The sequence below is a fragment of the Chelmon rostratus genome, chromosome 7 (assembly GCF_017976325.1).
Source record: "Chelmon rostratus isolate fCheRos1 chromosome 7, fCheRos1.pri, whole genome shotgun sequence".
NCBI lineage: Eukaryota > Metazoa > Chordata > Actinopteri > Chaetodontiformes > Chaetodontidae > Chelmon > Chelmon rostratus.
The window spans coordinates 12912945-12939984 of NC_055664.1; the positions used below are offsets into that span (position 1 = coordinate 12912945).

At 42.4% G+C, this 27040-nt stretch overlaps 1 protein-coding gene and 1 non-coding gene across 2 annotated transcripts; both read left to right on the top strand.

The window, feature by feature from the left end:
* The first annotated feature begins 1521 nt into the window (after positions 1–1521).
* Positions 1522–26105, top strand: LOC121609334 (NADPH oxidase 4). The gene is made up of 18 exons (XM_041940930.1): positions 1522–1810; positions 2213–2308; positions 9191–9301; positions 9492–9576; positions 11034–11131; positions 11949–11976; positions 12333–12405; positions 14489–14569; positions 15185–15344; positions 16331–16495; positions 16708–16770; positions 17583–17643; positions 18639–18720; positions 19682–19801; positions 19904–20012; positions 20894–20962; positions 23386–23486; positions 23571–26105. Exons 1-18 carry the CDS (start codon positions 1754–1756, stop codon positions 23689–23691), a joined length of 1680 nt encoding a protein of 559 aa, XP_041796864.1. The 5' UTR covers positions 1522–1753; the 3' UTR covers positions 23692–26105.
* Positions 21488–21559, top strand: trnad-guc. The gene has a single exon. It is a non-coding gene; the product is annotated as a tRNA-Asp (tRNA).
* Positions 26106–27040: the final 935 nt, after the last annotated feature.

Below are 27040 nucleotides of genomic sequence, written 5' to 3' on the forward strand. Positions count from 1 at the left end.
GAACCTGGCTGGATTGGATTTGCTTCCATTCAGCGTGAGGAGTATTCGCCACTGATGTTGGGTGTTGGCGTTCGACTTCATCCTAAAGATGTATGACAGGATTGAGGTTATGGCCCGAACAGGCCAGTCAAGCTCTTCCTCAGTAAACCATTTTTTTGGCCCGTTAGGAGTGAGGGCCATCCCCAAACTGTTGTCACAAGTTGGAAGCTGTAAGCGGTCAAATAATCACCCCCCCAAAGGTTCATTGAGTGGCTGTTCTGGAGCTTCATTCCTTCATGTGATATGATCAAATTTCAAAAACAGCTTTTAAAATGTATATTAGCTCTAAGTGGCCTAGCCCCATTCATTAAAAAGAAAACCACATTAAAAATGCATGGGAGTTTGTCATGGATGCAAGCGTCCACATACTTTTGGCCGTATAGTGTGCCAGATGTCTTGACTTATTTGGACAGAGGACAGAGGGTTCATATAGACACAACTTCATTTTATTTGTTTTTTCTTTTTTTTCTCCCTCCAGTATGTACATCTGTTTCTAATATACTTTATTTTTACATCAATCTGTGGTCCGAGAGAAAGCCTCTCTCACACAGCTTTGGCTGCATTTCTTAATAATGACACAAGGTGGCGCTGGCAGCCCAGAGAGACGCTTGAACTTGCAGTCAAGTGGTTCATTTCCCCAAGCGATCAAATCAGTCTACACATTTATAAGCTTATAAACACATATCAGAAATATAATAACTTTGAAACATATATTATACTGCCTTTACCACTTTAATGCCACTTTCTGATGAGGCATTCATTATAATGGGTTTATAGGCTTGTTAATGGTTACTAGATCATTTGTTGATACTCTAGCGATCAGTTTTGAACTCATCTTGGGTGAGCAGGTTGTGAAAATACCATTTAAGGCCTTTATTAGTGTTGGCAATCTGTTGATAAACGCTCATTGGTCTCTCACTTCCAAACAAAAATCTGCTGTTATATGCAGCAAGTCATTGACAAAGGGATTTTAACAATCAAATCAGCAATTGCAGGTTTTAATAAGATGTGAAAATGTATTTTGGTCCAAATCGTATCTAGACTTACACTACAACTAAGTGGTCAAATGGTCTCATAGCTGTTAAAGGGATTTATCCCAAAAGTTGATTTTAATAATGGCTTTTGACAGATCTAGAAGGCATTATTCATCAGTATTGATTTATTAATCATTAATAGCGCTCATGACCCTGTTATGAAGGGTTCCTTGTAACACTTGCTGTCTTTATGAAAATCATAGGTGAAAGTTATGAGCGCGCCTCATTGGGAGATAATAGCCTGCGGCGCCCTCTAGTGGCAGAGCGGAGCAGCGCGCGGCGATGCAGCGATGCTTATTGTTCTCCTGCCTGTTAGTTGCTTAACTTTGTCCGCCTCGGCGTCTTTTTCACTCAAGATGTTTTGGCTGCTCACTTAACGCGAGGTGAGCTGAGCTGAGCTGAGGACACGGGGGGGGGGGGTTGGGATGTGTTTCAGACGCAGCTCTTCACCGCGGAGACTTGTGGGGGGATGAAAAGTCCAAATGCGCTCAGAGCAGACAGGAGCAGCGTAGCGGAGGAGTGCAGGGAGGACGGAGCAGACACCGGCCGGTCTGCGGACGCTGCACACAGACACACAGACAGGCAGAGACAGAGCTGCGGGGAGGACGAGCCTTCACCCCTCAGCCACACCGAGGCTTTGCTGAAAAGTTTGGCCAGCTGCCGGGGTCAGTGAAGGCATCATGGTCGTGTCGGTGCGGAGCTGGGTCGCCAACGAGGGAGGAAAACATTTGGTCCTGGTGGGGAAACTTTTGTCAAGAGATTTTTTTTCAAAGCCTTTCGTGGGTTTGTTTGTTTTGCTTGTGAATGTTTTTCAACACAATTTTTAACCCCAAGACAACTTGCATACTGTTCACGATGGCACATTGAGTGTTGGTCAGCTGTTCAGTAGTATCTCAACAGTGTCACTGCTCCATAGCGAGTTGGTTGTAGTTAATATGCTGCATGCATACAGGATACTAAAATGATTACATGCTAATGATTAAGTTTTGTTGTAAGATGAAATGCCTATTTAGAGACAGTAAACTACCATTAGCCCAACAAAACCATCAGGGATGTGTTTTTATTGTATTTTATTTGTTGACAGTGTCCTGATAATGAACATAAGGCTGTTGCATACTGTACACCCTGTCCTTGTGTAGATGCTGTGGCTGGGAGCGAACACCTGGCTGTTCATGAGGACCTTCCTGCTCTACTCCACCGGACAGCAGTATCACTACCTCTACAAGATGCTCGGGGTAAGACCTGACACATCTACATACTGCATTTATTATTTTCCTTCTGTGTCTCAATGCTTAATTCACAACTGACCTCCTAAAATAATATGATATTCAGTGTTATGCACTGAACCGCAAGCCAGAAGTTTATAATCTGTCATCTGAATGTAAAAGTTTGCCCGACCACCAAAATGACTGTGTGTTTGTAGTCTGCTGTCACTTCCAAATAGATGAGCAGGAGTTCAGCAACTACATCTAAGTTATTAATGTTTTTTTTAATAATAATAAATACAGTCCAATTCTGATCACTGGAGAAAGAAAAGAAATGTTTGACTTCATCTGTATCCCTCTTAACTGTGAACATGCTCAAATAATGTTATGCTGGCCTATCAATATGTACTGAACAAAAGCTGCTGTAAAATGATTTGGTTTGAGGTCTCACTTTAAAAGAGAACAGACGATTTAGTTATTAAGTTCATATTGTTTAGCACGTTCATTCATATGCCTCTTTCTTCAAAAGCCACGTTGTGGCCTGGGATGAAGCTTTAAAACTTGATATTGATATGCCACCACAGTGTTAAAGGAACATTTGTTTACTTTAAGAACTGTTGTGCTGAAGAAAAAAAAGGCTTTTTACTAAATGAGAAAGATGCCTCAGTTTCAGTGCCCTGCTATTGTTCATGCTATCCTTAATGTTATTACCTTGTGCTTTTTCTGCTATGAAAAGTTTCTGCTGTGAATATTTCCTGTAATTACTCCCTTTTCCTTATGTAGTTACTATATTTGCAATCAAAAATTACATGTCAGAAATCTCAGTTTACCACCAACTGCTGAGTAAACGTCTGAATGTGTCTTCAGTGGCCGTTTGTGAGCGAGTGAGTGATTTTGGACACAGTATCATTTGTCAGGTGGTATGTAATTTTTTGCACTACACACCTGTGGTCCACTCACACAGGTGTTTCCACTCACTCTGCTTGATCACAGCTCTCCTCACTGTGTGGGTGTGTATGCAGTATGTGTATGCTGAGCCTTAAATATCTGCACTGACTCATCAGTGCTTGTAAGATTTGACTGTGTACAGAGACATTCGCCGAGAGTCTAAATGTTGACAGAAACTATTACAAACTCGTGAAGCAGCAATTCACAGGGAGGGAAATCAATGAACAGCATCCTGTTGCCTCCTTAAAATCAACATTTCAGGAGGAGAAAATAGAGAACATGAAAGCACTCACATTAGACTTGCCACAAGGAGTAATAAAACATCCTCACTCGCACAAAAGAAATATTAAAGATTCTCTGGATTTTTGCTGGTTGCATCCTAACGCATGCATTGCCCCCAAAATTAGTCATGTGACACCTTCTGGTGACTGTCCAGATGACAACAATCAGACTTTTTTTTTTTTTTTTTAAGAAATCTGCTGCTTCTGGTTCCAGAAACATCTATTTATATCACAGGAGCAGGCTTTGTGATGGATGGTCGACTGTCACGTGCAGGTTTAATGAGTCTGAGTCGTGACTTTAAGCTGTCACAGCAATTAGCTGTGTGTGTGTGTGTGTGTGTGTGTGTGTGTGCGTGCGTGTTTTCACAGGTTGGCCAGTCTGTGCCAGCCAACAATGACATGAGCCCGGGCACCTAGTCTCCCCTCTCTCTCACACACACACACAGAATCAGGAGTTTGATTTTGGTGATCGCTGACTCATGTGAGTGTTGGTGTAATTGTTGTCACAAGTTCGTGTTTTTGCACCTATGTGCTTGTGTGTGCGTGTGCGCACGTACATCTGTGGATGTGTGTGGACATAGACCTGTTTACATTGTGGGGACTCACCTTCCTTATGGGGACAAAACGCAAGACCTCATAGCATGAATTATTAAATTTTAGGGTGAAGACTTGGGCTAGAGTTAGAATAAGGTTAGGCGTGTGTGTGTGTGTGTGTGTGTGTGTGTGTATGCATGTGTGTATGTGTGTGTTTTCACCAGCTATTTGCTCCCTAATGTTCAAGACCTGTGATTGTATTTACTGTAGCTGACTTCTTGTTGGTTACTGTTACACCTTGGGTCATTTAAGGTGAACAACTCTTTTACTCAAACATTAATTACATTCTGGTTGTGTTGATTATGAGTTGCAGTGCAGACTTCATGCAAGCAAGGACACAATTTTCAGTTTTCTCTCCATTTAAATTCTTATGTGTGTTGTCAGCTCATATACAGAAGGTTGATAACAGTGGCACACATGCTTCTGACTCATCAGCACTCAGTAGATACATGCAATCAGTCAGCAGCCACCATGTGGGCAGATTTTTGTGCAAACGCTGTCTGTTGCACTGTTTGTATTGCAGCAGTGGAGACAGAAAAATATTAAATTGCATACATACAACACACAACAAGCTGTTATTTAGAACATGTTATGGCCATACACAGACACATCTAAATTATTTAAGAATTTAGTGACTATAAAACATTATGAGTATTTGTAGATGACGGCTTTAAAACATATTGAGTCAGTGAAATACAGTCTGACTGGAAGAGAGATGTGCGTCGTGTGAAATAAGAGGAAAAATAAGATGTGGCAGCGAGCAGCATGCGTGAGCTGTTCATGCACAGCCTGTACAGTGGGAGGCATGAGGGAGAGAGGGGCAAGTGTGGGCACGCCGCTGGCTTTGACTGAATGTCTTACCAGAGGGCTTAAGTTTATGTGTATGTGTGTGTGCATCTGCACGTGTGTGAGCACACTTGCGTGTGTGCACATGCAAGTTCGAGGTGTATTTCAAAGCTTTAATGCCACTGATGAAGGGAATTCAGATATAACTTCAAAAAGCATCTCATCTCATTCACCTGTATGGTTTGGTGGGTGTGTTAGTGCATGGATGTGTGTGTGTGTGTGTGTGTGTGTGTGTGTGTGTGTTGGTAGTTTGGGGCGTTGGGGATGTACAGAAAGCAGGATATCAGATCTCCTGCTTGTGGTTTTGCCGTCAGCTGCTTTTCTTTGGGAAGCTGTGTTGAGTGACTGTGTGTGGGAAGTTTTTAAAGGGTAAAGGTATCAGAGTTGACCTTGGTTCACTTTGACTTGCTATATGTAGATTGTCACTTTGATTCTCACTTTTCAGACACCCTGCAGTGTTGTACTTCCATATTTTTCAGTCAGTTGTGCAGAAAAATGTGGTTCCATGTGTCCTTGTGGACTGCAGTTGGATTGCCATTTCACTTGCAACTTCACCAGTTGTATGTTAACATGCAAATTAATTAGGTTACATGTTTGTTATCATATATGTTTTAGCTAACCTCTCACTGAAGTAGCTAATATTTTCTTCCCAAATGACAATGTGACAGTGAACTTTACTGTTTTGGTTGACAGAAACAGAGAGCTGGTGGACACAGTAGAGCGTTTAGCTGTGAGAGGCATTTCCCTCAAGTGTTGGTGGAGACCAAAAGCAGAGTTAAAAGGAGAGTGACTTTTGGATTTACGTTCATTAGGCGGATGCAAACATCACTCTACAACAACTGCTAGATGTGTAAATAAGCATTGTTTTCTAAAGACTTCAACTTAAAAGGTGATTTTATGTCAGTGTTGTGTTCACAGCTGTTTTCCACGGTCCCCAAATGCCCCCCAGACATCTATTACTGTAACTTTCAGTAGTTAAGTTCTTAATTAAGATGTAAAACACATCCCAAACACTGAATGAAGAGGTGAGGGCATGTGTTAGTAATCTACGGTAACATTACAGAAAGTTTCAGGGCACATTCATCCACAATGTAAAAAATACACTTTGAATATTAACAGTGTTAAAAAATAACCAGGAGGGGAGTGAAGTGATCATAATGGAGGATAGGGAATATGTTGATATGCTCATTAGAATGGAGAAATTTATGGAGACATTTTCTTAACTTTAGAGTTCTTAAGCAACAAAGCACATATTCCAATAGCCACCTTTTCAGTCTAAACATTTAAGATTTTGGGCTGGAGTATCTCTTAAAATGATCGACTGAAGTTTCACACATGACCTGTCTCTCTCTCTGTCTCTCTCTCTCTCTCTGTCTCTCTTTCTCAGATCTACACACTCACACACCTCCATCTCTCACACTAGCTGTTTCAGTTTCTTCGGGATAATCAGAAGAGATGGCACCAGCAGGGCTCACAGAGGCTCAGTGTAGTAGACCCCAAAGTACATCCAGTGTTTCCGCATGAAAACAGCTTTGATTATTGAGCTGCAGCTTGAGATGCGTAAAGCCAGATTCCATAGCAGACAACCCTCCCATGTCACTTCAGGTAAACTGCACTCTTTTCATCCTGGTGTCAGGTGCTGCCTCAGCCAGACAGGATGTTCTGAGATGTAGTAGAAATGTATCAGTTACATTTATTCTTTTACGCTTTTGTCCAAAGCATCATACAAATGAGATACAATCCAAGCCACAGTAAATCAGCGAGAATGCCTTCGAGAAGAAGTGCCTCAATACTCAGTTCCCTGTTCCACCTGACACAAGTGCCTCTGGGATTGCAATGTGCCTGAAGCAGCATGCGCTGTAAGTGAGCTAGAGAGGGATCAGAGTATAGAAGGTGAGCTTGTAGGTACTCTTGGAAGAGGTAGTTATTTGAAGACAGAATGGGATTCTGCTGACAGAATCAAGTCCGGGAACTTGTTCCACCACTGAGGGACCACATAGGAGAAGAGTTTGAATTCAGATTTCCTGCCTCGCAGTGATGGTATGACTGGTCGTTCATTTGCAGATTGTAGAGAATGAGTAGGCTCATAAACCTGAATGAGGAAACTCAGGTAAGTTAGTGGCCAGTGGCCACTTTGTGGCCAAGCATTAGTGAATTGAACTTAATGTGAGCGGTAACAGGGAGCCAGTGGGTGAGTGACATGAGCTGTTTTTGGCTGGTCAGAGACCCGATGTGCTGTATCACTTTGGACCATTCGCTGAGGTTTTACTGTACACAGTGGGAATAGTCTGGCTGGAAGGACAGAGAGAGCTGAATATCATCACCATCACAGCAATGGTTACAAAAACCATGTAAGTCAAAAATCAGACCAAGGGAGGTGGTGTATATTGGGAAGAGCAGGGGACCAAACACAGATCCTTGTGGTACCCCAGTGGAAAGAAACTGACACTTGGAGTCTCCTTGAAATTACACTTTCAGTGCTTGGTCTGTGAGGAAGGATTCAAACCAGAGTAGCCCAGATTGGGTGGACAGGAGGATTTGGTGGTTCACTGTGTAAAAGGCAGACGACAGTTAGAGGGAAACTCTGTGAGGTGAACATGACAGTGATGGTGTTCAAATACAACAGGAAGTTTGTTTTTGTAGTTTGGCCTAACACTGTTCAAGGATGTCATTATCGCTTCTATAAAAGTCCATGAATCTGTGTAGTAGTGTATTTGTCGAGTGTTGAAAACTTGTGAGTATTTGAGACAAAAAAGTCAAACATCCCAGGGGAGGCTCTTAGTGAGAGACAAAAAATCCCTGGTTTGTTGGAGGAGGAAACAGAAAATTACTCCCTGATGTACGCTATCTGTCTTTGCACACAGTTTAATTGCATTCAACAGTAGAGAGTTGCTTCTGCATGAGGCTGTGATAACATAAATAAATCCATTAATATAAAACTGATGTTTGAAATGACATAGAATTTAATTTTTATGCCTCTTCACTGGTGACAGCTGTGGACGGTGGCATTATGTTGTTGGGTTTTCTGTCTATCCCATTCCTGTGAATGAGATCTGTCAGGAACGCCTTGAGGGAATTTCTTCAGGTTTTCTGCAAGTGTTCCTTGGACTCAAGGATGAACTGAATGTTCTAGATATTTGTGGTCAAAGATCACTGTGACCTCACCAAACATATTTTTGTCCATAACTCAAGAATTCATATGCTAATTATGAGTAAATTTCAGGCAGATGTCTCATAGGATGAAATGATGAAGTGATAACATTTTTTATCCAAAAGGTCATCTTCACTGTGACATCATAACGTTCTGCTAAACACTTCTCTGGCCATTATTCCACACCGTAGCTCAGGAACAGAAGGGGGGATTGTTACCATATTTCACAGTTGGTCAGATACTGGATTGGTGACACTAATTTTGGGTTTCCACCTTGAAACTGTGCTGATTGTAGAGATCTTCTGTGCTGTTGGGTTGAAGGTGTGTGTGACGCTTCCACATTTTACAGTTTGTAGCTTCTCTGCCGCAGCATCCATACTTGAAACATTGTAGTCTGCAATAAGCTCATTGGGTGCTGATCTTGAGCTTCAGGTGATTGTTGTTGTACCATGTGATGAAGAACTCTATCAGTCCTCTGTACTCCTCTGGAAAAATTGTCTCCAAGTTAACACAGCATTTTTCTTTCTGGAAGTTATTCACTGCAATCATACACGTCAATATAGTGACAAATTCAGTTTCACCAAGAAATCCAGACATGGATGGAAACTGCAACTTGACTGGTTGGCAGTTGCATACATACACAAGGCAGTAATTGTAGATTCTTTTTGATCATCATATAACACAGATTAACCTCATTCGTTTTAGATATTTAAATTATATTATGAATCATATTTTAAATAATAACCAAAGGATTCTTTATTTGTCATCATCCTAACAAGACTAAAGTGTTACATTTAAAGGCAAAGCCTCAGCAGAGAGCAATTGTCAGCTCTCCATAGTGAGAAGGACAAAGATGGCTTTAACTAACAGCAGGGAAGTCATGCCTCAAGCTCTCAGTGCACACACTGAATTGTCCAAATCTAAACAAGAACGGCTCGAAAGTGTGTATCTTAATCCACCAGATCCTTTATATCCGCTGGGTCACCTCATTTCAGCAACCTGCCTAACACTGTGCAAGTGTGTGTGTGTGTGTGTGTTTGTGTGCGTGTGCCTGTGTGTGTGTGTGTGTGTGTGTGTGCATTTCTTTTCCAGCTGGGGCTGTGCATCAGCAGGGCATCTGCATCTGTGCTCAACCTGAACTGCAGCTTGGTGCTGCTACCCATGTGTCGCTCGCTGCTAACCTTTGTCCGAGGAACGCACACGGTAAGAAAGAGAATGGGGGGTGGGGGGGTGGGTAGAAGAACAGGATGATCAGCTGCTGAAATGCACCGTTCTCCATTGGCTAAATTAGTGAAATTTGATGTAAGAATGCAAGAAAGCACTGAGAATTTTAGTGATCCCCAGTCACAAAGATAATGCTGTTGTCTGTGTTGCAACATGCGCACTCGTGCAGGTATCGAGCAGGAAGACTCGCAGACTGCTGGACAAGAGCAAGACCTTTCATGTGGCCTGTGGAGTTGCCATCTGTATCTTCTCCGGTAAAAACTCTCATATCACCACAGCTCATATGTCTTTGTGTATCACTCTGTGTGTGTGTGTGTGTGTGTGTGTGTGTGCGTGTGTAGTGTGGATAAATGGATCGAGCCTGGCTCAGCATTCCTGGCGTACCAGCTGTGATGTCCGTGCAGCTGGTCATGTGTGTATATGCTGTCTAGTTGTGAATGTGTGTGTGTGTGTTGTTGCTCTTCTGAGGCTCCTCTCATGACATCATGGGAGCTTATAACAGCTGTGTGTCTGCTTCTTCCTCTTATTCATTCACTTCTGAGATGCCTGGCTTCATATCAGTCCAGTAACACGTGGCTCTCTTTCTCACCACTAGCCACCTACATATAACCACATGCTGTGTGCGATCCATTTGTAACGTAGAGCTCCGGTTCTGTTCTCAAGATCTATTGACTAGTGTCATCGTGACAGTGGATCGTGAGTGTTGGGATATAACAGTGTGGCCTGTAGAAAAAACATTTTGTATCTACCCATAAGGAGCAGATTTTCGCAATCTATAAAGGCTTCACCTTTCACCTCTGAATGAAAATATGGTGTTTATATGGATTTTAATATGGCGCTTATGGTGTTTACCATATTTACCATCGTAGTTCAGTGTGTTAGCATGGGCAATATGGATGGATGTGTCATAGTATCCCATAGCATAGAAAAAAGCACAAATGTCAAGCTTACGGTGGTGCTAGAAGTCAGTAGGATTAATCCTCTGAGGATCATGGCTATAAAAATGTTTCATGCCTATCCAGTAGCTGTTGAGCTGTTTCAGTCTAGTTCAAAAGGGTTTACTGACCCACAAACCAATATTGCCATCCATAGAGCCAATAGAATGATATTAATAAAAGAGCTGCAAGAGCTGGCATCTGTTGTCCTCTGTTGCATTATTTGTAAAGTTGATAATTTCATTACCATTAACTTCTCAACACCACACACACACACAAACACACACACACACACACACACACTCATATTTCTTCCCTTTAGGCAAGGCTCTCACGTTCTAATAGTTTCCGAGAGAACAAATGACAATGAAGACAGCGAGACAGCAGCGGTGGGAGAGAGAGATATAGGCAGAGAAGAAAGAGAGAGGGGTGGGAAGCAGTGGGAGTGAGAAAGGATGTGAGTGAGAAAAAAAGGACCCTTGTGTCTCATGATTACGCCCTCTAATTCCATCAGCTGTCTAAGGGCTGCGTGGTTAGTCCATGATGTCAGGGAGGAGTGTGCGTGTGTGTGCGTGCCAGTAAATCAGGAGGATGTTTAGCTGACTTTCTGCTGAACAGACAAAGAGATGTTTGTGCAAGTGTCCGTTAGCAGTTCATTTTGACCTTCCTAATTAAGTTTGTGTGTGTGTTTGAAGCAGAGTAGATGTGCTGTGTGTCTACTGGTGTCTGTGTGCATTTCAAATCATCACTGTGCGACGCTTTCTCTTCCTCTGCAGTTGTGCACGTGTCTGCCCACCTGGTGAACGTCGTAAACTTCAGTGTAAGCTACTCAGACGACTTCCCTGATCTCAACTTGGCTCGCTACAGAGGAGAGGTGAGACACAAACACGCGCACCTTCGTACTTAATACTTGCGAGGACCCGCATTGACATGACCTGGCCCCTAACGACAACCATCAGGGCATATATTAACCCCAAATCTTAGCTCAACCTTAAGGCTGAGGTATGCTTGAAACATGTAGTCTGACCACATCTGAAAGCAATAGTCTTCACTGATGACAACACCTGAAGGGAGGGTGAGAAGTAGGGATGTGATGAGCTGTAAAAATGGTTATAACTCTGGACAAACGCCTCAGAGCCATTCATGGTGTTTCACTCCACTGAACAAGATGACAGGGGTAGCACGTCTGACCAGTCGCTGCAAGTGGACGTGCTGTTTCCGAAAGGTGCAAAAATGGTCCCCCTGTACTCCTGTAAGCCGGAAAGGTGCAGGGGATTCGGGTTCAGGTGCTGTTAGCTGATCCTACAAGCATTTACTTTGAAGCGTACTGATGCCGTCAACCTAAACCTAACTCTGACCTTCAACTTTCAAGTCTTAACCCGCACTCACCCCTTTGAAGAAGTAAGGAGAGCGTCTACACCTTCCAAAACATGTCCTCACTGTGAAACAGCGGGTGGGCAGCCATGTGCCAGGGAGATTAGCATGCATTGAAGTACGGAGCAGGAAATTAGCAATGAAATCACCTGCTAAAGAGATTGGTTGGAATGAAGCCTGCTGACTGTTTCCTCTCCATAGCACACGGCTGGCTGCAGCTGCAAGATCTGAAACTCAAATTAGTTCTTACAAAAATAGACATGATGACAGATGTAAACAATTATTTGGTTTTTTTTGTGTGTGTGTTTCCTTCGCAGGACCCCAAGATGATCATTTTGACCACAAGTAAGAAGGACTACAGGACTACACAGTGTTGTGTGTAGACCAGATGTGTTTGCATGTATGTGTATGCTGGTATGTTTTTACATGTGTAGCAATGAAGGTGGTAAATGTGTTCCAGATTAGAGTGGCTGTATGCCAAGAAGAGAGCAGGAAGTCATGCTGTGTTTGTTTAGTCCTCTTTTTCTCTCACTATTTCAAATGCTGATTAAGTCAAAGTTAAACTGTTTCCATTTTTTTAATTAAATTTTGTGCAAATACCATAGTGAGCAGACGTCTCCCCTTGATGATGAGGTCATGCAGGTGTCTGGCATGTTTGAATTGACTTTGTCTCTGCTCTCTGATTGGCTGATTCTCCTCAGTCCCAGGAGTCACCGGCGTCCTGTTAGTTCTCATCCTCTTTCTGATGTTCACGTCCTCCTCCCACTGCGTACGGTAGGTCAAACCAGACCAGTCACGTGTTGTGCAGTAAGTGAGGTGGATACAGTCTAGTGAGTGCTGCATGCAGCAGTATTTTACCCAGAGAAAGCAGCTTGTAAAAGTTTCTCTAATCCTGTAAAATCTATTTTTATGTGTGTAAAATCATTTTGTTAACTGTGTGAGAAACTGTCATTGAAATGAATGGGAGCCATATCGGAGCCTGACAACCAGTCTCATAATGCGACCATTGTTTTGGTGTTTACGTGCATGTGTCTGCGCCTCTCTGTGTGTCTGTTGTCTTCTGTGCGTGAGAGAGAGAAAAATGCAAGCTGGAAACCATGAGGAGACATGCCAACGGAGGTTTGTTACGGAGCAAATCCCCACTAAGTGTTCCGCTCACAGCTCTGTCATTACTCGGGTCAGAGTGGGTCACCCACTCTACATGTGTGTGCGTTAACTCGTGCAGATGGTTGAGATATGAAGTGAGTGTGCATGTGCTCTCTTTGCTTTCTTCTGTAACTGAACGGAGGATTAGAGGCTTTTCAGACCCCTTAAGGCTTTGGATAAGAGTTTGGGTAAGTGGCTGGAGCGGTGGGTTAAAGGCTGCCGCTCACCAGAAGAAACCACATAATGAGTCCCAGTGATCCAGTGATATTAACACATTAATGTTCGTACATTATTAATATATTCTGTGAATTACCTGACTGTGCATCAGCATTTTTACCCCTTACTATCATTGCGTATTACATACTTACCCTCTCTATGGAAGAGGAAATAGGACCATCTCAAAGCCAAGGCAGGAGAAACAACCCCTGCTCAGTGTGTAGCATACAATTCTATCTATTTTTTTATCTATTATATATAGCTATACTAAAATTAAGTGATAATCCACATAAAATATATTCTAATTTAAGTTGCAGTGTGCATATTAACCAACTAGGTTGCACAGACAGCTGGCCCATCCTGTCTCCTAATAGTAGCATTGATATGAGAGAATGGAGAGAAGAGTAGAGCTTCCCTCTGTTTGTTTGGAGTAACAGGTGGCCTATTCTCACTCATTGTACTGCTTTCTTAACTGTAATAGCTTTATATCTCTGGAAGTTTATAATCCCTCACTTCGGTCATAATGCTAAAAAAAAGAAAGCAGACAAAAGCAAAGAAAATGTTGAGATAGGAAATAACATTAAGTAAGTCTCACTGATCACTGGTTTCTCTAACTTCTTTATTTTGTTTGGCAAGGTTTCCCAGAGATTAATTCTCCTCCACTTATCTAAGACTTACACGTACTGTGTTGCCGCTTTCTGAATAGCTAAAGGTTACCTAATCATTGTTACTACCTGTCAAAACCACTGGAAACCGTGCAAGCCAGGTACAAACGAGGCAGCTTTAACTCTGACATGTTATAAATTGAAGGGATTTAAATGTAAGCTGGCCATAAAATGTTTTTTCATTGAATGAAGTGTGTGAGCTCTTCATCGACTGAAGAAAAAAGAACACCTCATGCTGTTTTTCTTTTTGCAGTCATTTAACTTAGGGTTCTGGAAGAGGATTTTCAGCCAAATCTATTGGTTTGTTAGTTGCAGCACCAGTCTATGAAAAATTGCACTCATTAACCAAGAAGCCAGCAAATCTAAGAGCACTTCCAAATCATTTTCTGAGATTCACGTTGCTGGATTTGAGGCAGTGGCCACCTAACGGAGGTGAACGTATACATTCTGTTTTAACTGGAACCATGGTGCTCATGTCCCTGTGCAGAAACAAGAAAGAAACATGAAAGAAGTTGCAGTCAAAGAGACAAATACAGGGTTTGATGATGTTCACAGTTTGCAGTGTTTATGGGGGGGGGTCGTCGTGTGTAATGACCCCTTTATTATTGACCTCTGATGTCCTGCTTACTCAGGCTCTGAGCTGGGAGTCTGTGCGTCTGGTCCTGAACAAACTCCGACCTCGCTTTCTTCTCTTGTTTTCTCTGCTCTTTTTGTGCCCCTCAGTCATTTGTTTCCTTATATCACATGACCACATCGCTGTTTCTACATTTACATCCGTCTTTGGTTGTGATCTCTTTTTTAAGACATCTTTGGTATCCACTTTGTTTCAGGGTGTCCAACTATGAGATCTTCTGGTACACACACAACCTCTTCATTGTCTTCTACATCATCCTCATGGTGCACATGGTCGGGTAGGTTTCGAGGCTTAAGTCATTGATAGCAGAGCTGAACTTGCGTGTGTGTGTGTGTGTGTGTGTGTGTGTATGTGGGTTTACCTCTGCATGAGGACTGTCAGTACAGTTTGTCTCCACCTCACCCACGACCTCCAGGAGATAAGAGTCTGCTTCACACATGGATATCAGCAAATATTGGAGACTCCCACTGATGGCTGGAGACATTTCTAAATTTCTGTCCACAACTTCAGACTCACCTACAAAATGACTCTCCTCTTTATATACACTTTATACACAGAAACCATCCATTGTGTTACTGGCTTACTCAACACAAAACATCATTTCATTTCTTGTTCTGATAAAATGAAAGTTTTCCAGGGAAATCAGGGTGCGGGGATTTCTTTACTCAGCGTCACTGACAGTCATTCAGCTCTGTATCCAGGGTTTGCTTGTCCATGCCTGTTCTCTTCATTCATCCTTTTGTTGTGTTATAGTTAGTATGGTTGAGTTATATTATATTTAATCAGGAGGTCTGTATGTGGAAGTAAAAATGGATCAAAATACTCTTTTTGGATACATTCATATACACTTGGTTGTGACTATATGGTCATCGATTCTTGTCTTTTCCACCAGAGGAGCTCTGAAGTACCAGACCAACATAGAGGCCCACCCTCCTGGCTGCCTCAGAGCCAATCAGAGCGGCTCAGAGCGGCAGGGCGAAGAACTGGAGCAGGGTGAGGATGACGAGACGAGGTGCAGAGAGGAGGCTCACTTCCAGCCACACTACCCCCAGGTGTGTGGGCGTGTGTGTGTACATTACGTGCATCTTGGCATTTCCATTTACTTGTGTGCACGTTTACTCGTGCCCGTAAGTGTGTGCCTGTGCTGTTGTGGGAATGTAAGTTGTACGTGTGTGTTTGGGATTTGGGAAGTGTTGGAGGGAGTCGGTCCTGTTTATTAGAGGTTATTGCCACGAGGGAGGGGCAGACATCCTCTTCCTTCATCAAGGCCCGCGTTTGTGTGTGTGTTTCTTCCCGCGTGTATGATTATGTGTTTGCACGTGGTCGTTAGGCAACAAGCTGGTTCCATAAAATCCCCCTTAAACCTGAATGTGCTCTGCAGGCTTTATGGGCGCTGTGAGCAATTAGTCTGCCACAGGTAACTGGCAACAGAAAGAAATCGAAACACCACACACTGTGATAGAAAGGTCGAGATTTCCCCTGTATTCTCATGAACGCTCTCTTTGGCTGTGTTTGACTCTGAGCCCCTTTGTGTTTTCCTGAAACAAGTTGGGACAATTAGAAAGCCTCAATAGAGAGCAACTGATACAACCAAAGATTTACCCAAAGCTTCCTGTGTCAGGGCGAATGCTGCACCGTACACCGTAATTACGAGCAGTGTAGTGGGAATAAAGCCTCCTACTTGTAATTTTGAGTAGCAATTTTTGTCAACTAAGATGTGTTCACTGGGCGGTTACATCTAAATAAAGTCCAACTTCAATGCTAATGCAGTTAATTTAGGTTTTCAAACATGTAGCTTTATGCTATTAAGCTTTATTTATGCTTAGTTTTCATTTATCTGGTGTCACTTTAATGCAAGCAACAGGGGCAGCCATCCTGCATGTGTGAATGCTTCCAAGAAAGCTTGAACATGACCAGACTACCTCCATTGCCATGTCGTGCAATTGACTGTGAGCATGATGAGCCTTTTGAGCATGATGCTGTCGTAAGCCCCAAACGTTCTTCTGGTGTCACTTGTGTTTCTCTTGTGCATTTGTAGACGTGGCTGTGGGTGTCTGGCCCGCTCTGTCTTTACTGCGCCGAACGTTTCTACCGCTACATCCGGAGCTGTGACCCTGTTACCATAGTGACAGTCATCAGGCACCCCTGCGATGTCATCGAGTTGCGCATGCTGAAGAAGAACTTCAAAGCTCGTCCTGGACAGGTTTTTGATCATGTGATGTTTTTTGAATTCCGCCGCTGTAACTCGCTGTGGTGTGTTTCTTAAGCATCTGATGTGTTCTTTCTTCTGTGCTTCCACCTTTGTCCCCCCCCCCTTTTCCCCTCCACATGCGCCCTCTCTAATCCTCTCTTTCTTCCCCTCTCTCTGTGTTATCCCGCGGTCTCTCCATCTCTTCCTGCCCCTCTCTCTCTCAGTATATTGTTCTTAACTGTCCAGGTGTCTCTTCATTTGAGAACCATCCCTTCACACTAACAATGGTAAGACTTTATGCAGCACATTCCTCACTCATGACACAATGCAAACACACACTCCGGAAACACAAACACATATGTTTTTACAGTTTCTTGAACTTTCTTCCCCCTGGGAAAGAACATGTAGTTCTTTGTCTCCCTCTCCATCCCGCCCCCTCTGCTGATGGCTGGCACTTTTGACATTGAGATTGACAGCTGGGTCATCCAGTGTTAGTCTGTTGCACATTGTTTATTGATGTTTTCAGATTTAGTCCAGATTGTATGAGACAAAAGTAGAAGACATAGAAACAACTTTGTGCTTAGACAGCATACAGAGATGGAATAACACGCACACACACACACATACACACACACACCCTGTGCATGTCTATGCCTGGTGTGTTGTGGAGCTTTGAAGAGAAGGGCAAAGAATCACACTGACAGAGAGCAGACAGACCCCTGAGGCTAGTAACGCCGTCTGCCAACAGGAAAGCTGTGTGTGTCCATGTGTGTGTGTGTATGTGTGCGTGCCTGTGTGTGCATTGTTAAAGTTAATAAGAGTTGTAGCTATGTACTGTATGTATGTGCGGTATTGTGTTTGTGTGTGTGCATGCGCACGTGTGTGTGTCTTTGTGTTAGTTGCACGTGTATGTGAGTGTTCTCTTGTTCGTTCCAACAATTGAGAGTTGTTGGGTAAGTCTCCAGGAAATGAGTGCAAGTCAATGTAATGTCCCCGAAAGTGATGGAAACACAACTGTGTGTATGTGCGTGTGCGCATGTGCGCATGTGTTTGTGTGTATGTTGTTGTGACTCACTGTCTGTGCTCTAACTCCTCGCAGTGTCCCACAGAGAACAAGGAAACTTTTGGCATCCATCTCCGAGTCGTGGGAGACTGGACTGGTGGGTACACACACATACACATGCACCCGACGTAGACACGCACACACACGTGTGCAGAAGCAGACAGATGGAAGGACACACACACACACTTTCTGTTCCATATCAGATTTGACTGGATGGAAGTCATTTTGTTTTGACTTGTCTGCCTCTCTGGGGAGGATGCATTTCCCAAAAGCTACATTTTTATGTGTGTGCGTGTCTCTCCCTGTCTCATGATTTGTGTATGTTTTTATTGTTTTGTTCTTGTGTGTGTGTGTGTGTGTGTGTGTGTGTGTGAGTGATTTCTTCTTTACTTGAGGCTAGCACTGTTCCCACAGTTTTTTGTCTGGTGGCAATACTGTATATGCCATGAGTGCACAAACACACACACCCACACACACACACACGCACCCACACACACACAGTACACAGTTTTTCTAACATTTACAGAGCTCGTAAGATTTCACTGAAACTAAAGAGCTGGAAAACTGGAATCAGTAAATTTATTTTTGGATGATTTTAGCTGCCAAAGCTCGCCGTGTTACAGGCATGCACACACATACTTTACCTGCCCATTTGGCGTGTCAGACAAACATCAGTGATGTCATTCCACTGGCAAAAACACTGTCCTTTGTCCTTTGTCCTGCACTTCTTTATTTGACAGCATCAGTTGCATTGGTAAGTAGCAGACTTGAAACAGACTCTCTGCTACAGGAAGCTGTGGCCTTTGGGAGCATGAGACATGTGCAAGAGCATGTACACTCATTTCCACTCGCTACTGTACATACACATGCTGTCAGAACACAGGAAGGGAAGTCAGTTTGTTTGCGTTGGCCCCTTATTCTGCCGTGACCACATTTTGTAAGGAAAACGTGTGGCATTTACTTATGCATTAAAATACTTATGACATGTCCATTCCTCCAGAGTTAGATAATGTGAAATTACACATTAATTACTCCTCTCCTCTCCTCTCCTCTCCTCTCCTCTCCTCTCCTCTCCTCTCCTCTCCTCCTCAGAGCGCTTCACACGGCTGTTACTTCCTGAGCCAAGGATAGACTTGGAGATCCTTCCCATGGTGCAACAGAGGAGATACCCCAAGTACGTTTCTGTCTTTCTATGTGTGTGTGTGTGATGTGGCTGACATGATTTCTCACGAAGGCTCAGAATCACAGAGGGGTCGGAGGTTTTGACCTCCTGACCTCTGACCCCGTGCTCTTCCTGCTCTGTGTTTGAGAGAGAGAGAGATAGGCAGAGATAGAGAGGGAGAGGGAGATGTGGGGTCGGAGGGAACGAGAGTTTGTTTTCGGCCTGTAAACCAGAGCTAAACAAACCATCAAAACTTCTGAACCCCTTCCTGCTGTTAAGTGGGCTGAGGCGTGCAACAATGCCCACTAACGGTCAGAAGGGTTAGGGTTAATTTCCAATTGTTGGTGTACTGCAAGTAGCGTATATGGATATTTTGTTCATTAAATTCAGATCAAGGGCTGCTAACACCAAAGTGCACAAATTCATTCATTTTCAGTGTCATTTTCTAACAGGATTATAAGTAAAAGCAGTAGAAAGTACTGGTTATTAATATCACTTAAAACAGTTATAGTCTATAGTATTAGCCAAAAAAAAAGGTGTCACTGAGCTCACAGCCCTTGTGATTATGTGACAGTCATGCTAAGCCAAACCTCACTTGGCCGTGTGGAGGCTGTTGGGGCGTGTAAAGGCGGCCGGAGCGTAACCAGCTGGGCTCTGGGCTCAGTGCTGAGTTTTCTTGGCATTGTCTGAGCATATTGAGGAGAATATTTGAGTGTCCTTTATTAACACAGAGAAATGCCGTGGATAGGCCGGTTGGTGGGTTTGTATCTGTGTTTGTGTGTGTGTTTTTCTCAATGACACAAGTGTTTGAGCAGCTGTTGTCGAGATGATGGGTGTGTGTGTGTTCGGGGGAAAAGCTGTCTGTCTGTCTCTTCACTCACACACACACACGGTCATGTTTCCATCATTTTTGGGGACATCACATGGACTTACGTTCATTTCATTTTTGTCTTTCTCCACATTACATGTTCAGGCTTTACGTGGATGGTCCCTTTGGAAGTCCATCCGAGGAAGTGTTTAACTACGACGTCAGTCTTTGCGTTGCGGGTGGAATAGGAGTCACGCCATTCGCCTGCGTGCTGCATGCTCTGCTGTGAGTCATGAAAAAAAAAGTGCATACTGAGAAATGATGCGCAATTTGAGTACTGAGTATTTGTATGTCTCTTTGTCTTCTTCCTCCCTGCTGTGCGCCCAGTGACGGCTGGACGGGTTTCAGGTTGCAGAGGTTGTATTTTGTGTGGGTCTGCAGGGAGCTCCAGTCCTTCTACTGGTTTGCTGAGCTGCTGTGTGCCGTGCATCACAAGGTCAGGACGTCTGCATGCTATGGTCTACAGGTTATATTCATTAAAACATGTGGGAATTGAACTTGAATTAAAACAGTGCTTCATAAGCACAGTTTGGCAATTCTTTGACCAGCATCTGGTGTTTTTGGTTGCTTGAATTTAATTCAGTCGCTTGAAAAGACTTAAGTAGCATTTTTTGACTGAGCCGCTTTCCCTCAAAATGCCCCTGCTTTCACCGTTCATTCAGAAAATGTAAGTGAAACAAACCAGGTTACCAGCAAAGACAATCCACTTGCCAAAGGCTGTTGGGGTTAGCAACTTTTTTTCCCTTCCCTGTGTGTGTTGGCTCTCAGTCAGGTCAAAGAAAGTTTTCCAGGTTTTAAGGGGAAGAGGAAGGTCAGAGGTTAAAAGCATAAAAGACGGCAGATGAGCAGGGGAGTTGTTCCTGCAGCACCTGTGCTTTTAAAGTCTCATTACAGCAAAGTTTGTGTAGAAATATGGATTTATCAAAAATGCCAACCTCTGCACAACTCCACCTCTGAAATTACCGTCAATTGTTTTTTGTATGTGTGTATTTCCTTCAAAGAGCATCTTTATGGGAACACTGAAACCGTAGCAGGAAATACGTGTCTTAGGGAGCACATTGAACAATTTTAGGTTTTTACAGTGATATGAGTAAAATGAGGAAAATTAAATGTCAAGGACCTGGACTAACGTACTATTAGCAGTTTCACATTGATTGTATATACCGCCATCTTGTGGCTGTTAGTAATTTTACCTCTCCTGTTTTCAAGAAACCTCAGTAATCAATGTTTCAGTTCATCCTAAATGTCATTTATCAGGCCAATTGCATTATAGCTCCACTAAACAGTGAAACTTACATGTCTGTGTTTGTCATTTAGCTTTGGCTGGACAACAGACCGGACTACTTAAATCTGAAACTGTACGTCAGTCAGACAGACAGCCTGCAGGTTAGTGTGACGCACACACACGCATGCATGCACACACGCGGTGTAATTTTTCATGTCCATCTTTATTTCATTGTCTGGTCGCCCATTCATCTCTTCATTGGGCTTTCAAGAAACCACCCCACTAGAGGGCAGTATATGACAGCACACACACACACACACACACACACAAACACACACACACACACACACACACACACACACTAAAGTGTAAAGTCTACACTTGAGTGGACTGTCTGTCTGTTGCTGTCTGTTCTCTCTCGATACATGACTCTTTGTGTCACATTGTTTTGGTGTGTGAACTTTTGTAGGAATCCAATGCTTGTGATTGATTTGATCAATTGTTTGACATAGTTTTGATCAGACTGCAAATACCTGCAAATATTTCCTGTTTGTAAAATGATTGCTTTTGAGATCAAGCCAAACTCTTGTTAAAACTACGTAAGATGTCAGATCAGACTATGCGGATTCAATGACAAAGTGTGGCCCACACCTATTTGATGGGTCATGTGATCCTTTGTGCACAACTCCTCGTTAGTATAGTGGTGAGTATCCCCGCCTGTCACGCGGGAGACCGGGGTTCGATTCCCCGACGGGGAGAGTAAAACCTTTTACAGCACATTGCTGGTTCACTGAGTCACTGTTGATTGTACAAGAGGCTGTAAATCCAGTCTGTCAGGATTCAGAGGCCTGTCAGAGGAATCACAACTACTGTGAGTTAACTACGCTACGAACTACATGGAGTGGCTTTATTCTTGACCACGTTTATGTTTCATGTTCCTCATCTGCTCTTACTCTGCACAGACATCCAGCTTTATTGATCTGTGTTTGTAAGACAGGCCCTGGTGAGGGAGGAAAAACACTATTATGTGTTGTTGCCCCTTTACAGAGATATCCCGACCTGTGTCAGATAAAATGCTAGAAACGATAAGATACACACTGTAGAGAATAAAATGATATTGGAAACCGTGTTTCCCGTAGGCAAATCGAATTCTTTTGATGTGAAATAACTCGATTTTAAACTGTGATAAGGTTCATGATATCAGTAGCTTACTTGGCTGATACACAAACAACCAATGCAGCTTCTTTTTTTATTTATTTGCTTCATCCCACCTCGTCAATCCCTGAATTCGCTTTGCTTTGCTGATAGCTGCCTACAGCTGTTTGCACTTCAGATAACTTTTAAAGGCCTTTAAAGGAGAGAGCACAGGCGAAGTGTAGGTTAGCAGGAGAAAGCAAGAGAAGTGGAGGAACTGGAGGCGGGGGAAGATGGAGAAAATCCTGGGTTTTTTTGACATGATGTCAATGCTGTTGTCGTGGTTTTAGGTTTTAGTTTAGCTATTTCCTGTTTTAAGTTGCAAGAGTTTCTCCTCATGTGCCTTTGTCTCTTTCTCGACCTTGTGATTGTAGATTAGTTTCACCTTTGCCTCGTTAGTTTTCCCTCTTGGGTATTTAATCAGTGTGTTTTCCCTGCTTTAGTCATGTCTGTTCCCTGGTCCTGTGTTTGGTGTTAGTGTTCCTCGTGTCATACTGGTTTGTTATTAGTCTCTTTGTTTGTATTCTTCCTCGTCAATGGATTTTGCTCCACCCTGCTCCCTCAGTTTTGTTTGACAGGATCAGCCTTGGTTATTAAAGCTCTCTGTTTCTTTGACCTGCCTGCGTGAGTGTCCTGGTTGTAGGTCTTTTTGAACTGCCGAGCATAGTAGTAAACCTAACAGGCGTGTTTCTGATAGAACAGATTGTATGCATCATTACTCTGCTGCTGTGCTGATCAGATGTCTTTAGTAAAGGAGATATAAGATGTATCATGTACATTGAGTGTATGTTTTTGACTTAAATGCTGATGAATGAGTGAATGAATGGATGAATGAATGAATGCTAAAGCCAGGATAGCAGTGGTAACATGGTCATTTTCACCCACTCAGACACAGTTCCTCTCTCCACTTTATAGTGCGCTTAAGCTCTTTTTCTACCCACAACTTTCCTGATAAGGTTCATTCACATCGCTCTCATAGCACTGTTTAGCTTTGGCAGCAGCAGGCAGCGGATTTCATTGAAAAGCTCTACACTGTACACTACCATCTCCGCATCAAACAGCAGATCAACGCAGACTAGCTGGTGCACATAGTGGAGCACATCTCAGCTAAAGATGTTTCCCTCAGGAGCTGGTGGAGACTAAAATCAGAGCTAAAAGAGAGTGAATATTGGACTTCCATTTGCCAGGTGGCCAGACATGAGATGATTTACTGTTACTGCTAGATTTTCACATCCAGCTGTTTGCTAGAAAGTTAATTTGCCACATCAACTTAAAAAGTGATGTCAGTGGTGTTCACAGCTTGTCTTTGCTGCCCTGAAATGGCCAAAACTATTGTTATTGCAGGTCTAATGAAAACCGGGATGTTGTTGTCATCTACTCTCTTTTCCAGAGCATGTCTGAGGAGAAGTACCGCCTACTCACCTCAAGGCTGCTGGTTGGTCGACCCAGGTGGAAGTTACTGCTCGATGAGATCGGGAAGGCCAATAAGCAGTGAGTATTGAGTGTGGATGTCCAGGGGTGGAGTATGAATCCAGTGTTATTACATCTGTTAACTCTGTCTTGCTGTGGTTTCAGGAAACGGGTCGGGGTTTTCTGCTGCGGACCAAAGGGCATCTCCAAGACTCTGCACAGACTGTGTAACTCAGCCGGATCCTCTGGAACAACCTTTGAGTTCAACAAGGAGTCCTTCAGCTGATCAGGCCTCAGAGCTGGCTGTACGCTGTGAGCTCAGCCTCAGTAACAAAAACTGTAACTTTGGGATGGATGGATTTTTTTACATTTAGGGGCAAATTTGAAGTACATTTCTGAATATCTGATGGCTGATCTTGGTTACTTGAAGTTTTGTATATGTCTATGAATCTGTAGGCAAACAAGTGAAACAAGCAAAAAGAAGATGAATATTCACAGACTACATGACTATTTCAGATGCCATATACCTACCTATGGTCACAAAATGCCCAGCAGGACAAGTCATTAACATGCAGCATGAGGCCTTTTGCTCTCTACACACCAGCCTGACCCCCAGCTGAGGGCCGCAGGAGCTTCAGCATCCAATCAAATCGACCTCTGAGAAAACCAAAGAGACCAGCTTGCTGCTCGGATTCTCGCAGTCATGGTGCTCTGTTTTTCTCAAGTTGCTGTTGGGTTTCATCTTTTCTCTGACACACCCCTCTGTGGAGCGAATTTGTTTTCTCATGTTGGTGTCTAATGTGAGGGGAAAAAAGGCACAGCCTGAAGAAAGGCACAGCCTTATTAGATAGAGGGAATTCATCTTTTATTGGGGACCAGGGACCAGACAAACAAAGAAACACTTGCTGTAAATACCAGAGAGCAACCAAACGGGCAAATCAGCTGTGTTAACCAAGTGCTATGACAGCCGAACTTCATTTAACCTTCACTTGAAAACCAAACAGGCAACAAACAAGCTCTACTGACCAAAAACCGTTGGTTATAGAGAGTGAAGTCCCCACCCACTACCACTTCAGGCTTTTGTTTCACTAGCCTTTCTTTCCATTATGAATAAGTATGGTTATCGTCAACTGTACGGGACATTAAAAATTCAGTGCCTTGTCAATTTAACTGTTTTGTTAGCATCCAGAAGCTACAGCCTGTAGTAATGCAGACACAAACACAAGGGAGGGTGCTCTTGATGTACACCACCTTAATTATTGTTTGAATCTGGATTAAAATTACAATTAGTTCAAATTTCACTGTCCCTTACATTAGTGCAGATCCACTAATTGTAGAATATGCATAGAAAAAACATTAAAACCTTGATAATGTGTTTTAAGGTTTTAGAAAGACTAATAATAGGAATCCTCTATGGGAAAACATCATCTGGCATTCAGTGAAAGGGGATGGGACTTTAGCTCTCTGTAAACAGGTTAGCACTGGGTCTGCATGTCCCACTCATGGAAGCAGGATTTGTAGACAGCCTGAAAGGAAATGTCGCCTTAGTGTCCCGCCTCAGAGGATTTACACTTCCTGTGTATGTGCGCTGCGAGGCAGAACTAAGTATCTGATTCGTCTATGAGACTGTCATTCATCTGAATCTGACGGAGGGAAGAAGAGGAACCAAAACGGACACTTCAGTATTTGTTTCCATTTTGTTTTTTAACTATCTGTCGCCTGTTCATGTGTGTGTAGCAAAAATCTGTTTTTATGCAAAGCAAACCTTCACTACACCTCAAGCCAGTGTTTTTAGTTAGCTGTTTTTTCAATTTATTTATATTGATAAAGTAATTTTATGTTATGTGAAAACTTCTGCAGGGCTTTTGGCAATTTCACCACAAAGTATCTTGTTATTTTTTACATTTCTTCAGAAAGTAGAAATTTGCATACAGATGGAATTTGATGCTACATTTTTAGTAGTTTGTTTTAGAGTCAGCAATTATTTTGAGAAAAATGCCAAAACTGGAAACAGCAGCTGTCAACATCTTGATATTTCTGATTTTGTGACTGAAACAATTGTATTCTCTCAAATTGTAATTAACTACCATTCATTTAGCATTTGAAATTTAAATCTATTTAAATATTGTATTTCTATTTCTGTAGTCTATTTAGGATTGCCATCTTTTTTAAGAACAAAACACAGTCTGAAATAAAGACATTTTCTATTTATTTCACCTTGATTACTTGCACGTAGTAAGTGGGAAAATATTTCTGATCCTTGCACAATTTGCGATATCATTATAAATATATACAATTATTCATAGTCAACATCATACGCTTGAGAAACACTGTTAGTTTTTATCAAGTGTTCAGTGGCATTAATTAGACATTCATTAAAATATGTCTAAACTGTGTAAAGTTGATTATTATTCAAATTAACCATAAAATATGAACTTGATGTTTAACAATCAAAAACAACTACATCAGTGATAGCTTGAAGCTGCCGTTAATTTAAGAATTGCTTCTCATTAGGCAAAATGACAGCACAACTTATTAAGGCAAGCACTGTAGGCTGTGGCTTGCTAAAGACTTCTGTTACCGTATATGTAAAATGCATTATTTCCTGGCATGATTATCTCAGGGTAAATGCATTTAAACTGCATTCCTGCAATATCCAACACAATGGAAATAAATCACAGAGAAATATGTTTGTTTGTTTGATTTTAATGCAGCATGTACAAACTCATCATTTGTCTTTCTTCATCATGATAACAGCTACATTTTTCTTGCTTGTGAAAGATGACAGGCATGATAGCGCACTGTTGTCTTTTAGCACTAGAGCTAATGCTGAAGAGTGTGAGGTGATGTGATTTTGTTTTGCTCTCAAAAACACGTATCTGTTACCTGTTTACAATGACGGAAATCTGTGAATGGTCAGTCTTATCTATTTTGACACATACACGTTTTTCATAGGTGAAAAGCCACAGAGTGCAGGTTTTTCTGAAGAATTAAGATGTTCAAATTACATTCTGAAAGAAAGATTATTATAGAGGAAATACTTCCAATTTGTTGTTATTTATTCAGTATGAGACGGTAAATAATGTGACTTTTATACCCTGAGCAGTCACTACAGCTACAGCATAGCAGATGTGGCCTGATCTGAAATACTTCCTTTCCTTCTAACATTTTCTTGAGCTACAGACATTTCAGTTGCATTTTGTTTAACTATTTACATACACTACGTGTCATGTAAATAGAATCACAGTTAAATAGAGCACCTTATAATGAAATAATAAATTATTTGTATGCATTTGTGTTTCAGGGCAGTGAGGAAAAAGTTGCAGGAAGGAATGTCCACACATTTGCTGCTGATCCGAACACAGTGGACTGCTCAGTAGCTTGTGAAGGAGAGAGTAAATGTTCACAAGCGCAAGTGCTTTAACCTGACACACATCACAGTTCAAATACCCACGAGAACATAATCTGTATAGTGTACATATCTTTACACTTTCATTCAAACAGTGTGTTTCATTGTAAAAATGAACACTTAATGGCTCTGAAAGTCTGTAATTTTGTGTGTGGGTGTCACAAAAATATTAAAAGTACCAAATGAATGTAAAAAATATCAAGGATATTTTGTGTTTTATTACCTA

What these genes read in the sequence shown, in the direction of transcription:
- LOC121609334 (XM_041940930.1), top strand. Translation starts at nt 1,754, where the DNA reads ATGGTCGTGTCGGTGCGGAGCTGGGTCGCCAACGAGGGAGGAAAACAT. An exon ending in GAGGAAAACATTTGGTCCTG is followed by an intron (nt 1,811 to 2,212) that starts GTGGGGAAACTT and finishes GTCCTTGTGTAG; the next exon opens with ATGCTGTGGCTGGGAGCGAA. An exon ending in TCCAGCCACACTACCCCCAG is followed by an intron (nt 15,345 to 16,330) that starts GTGTGTGGGCGT and finishes GTGCATTTGTAG; the next exon opens with ACGTGGCTGTGGGTGTCTGG.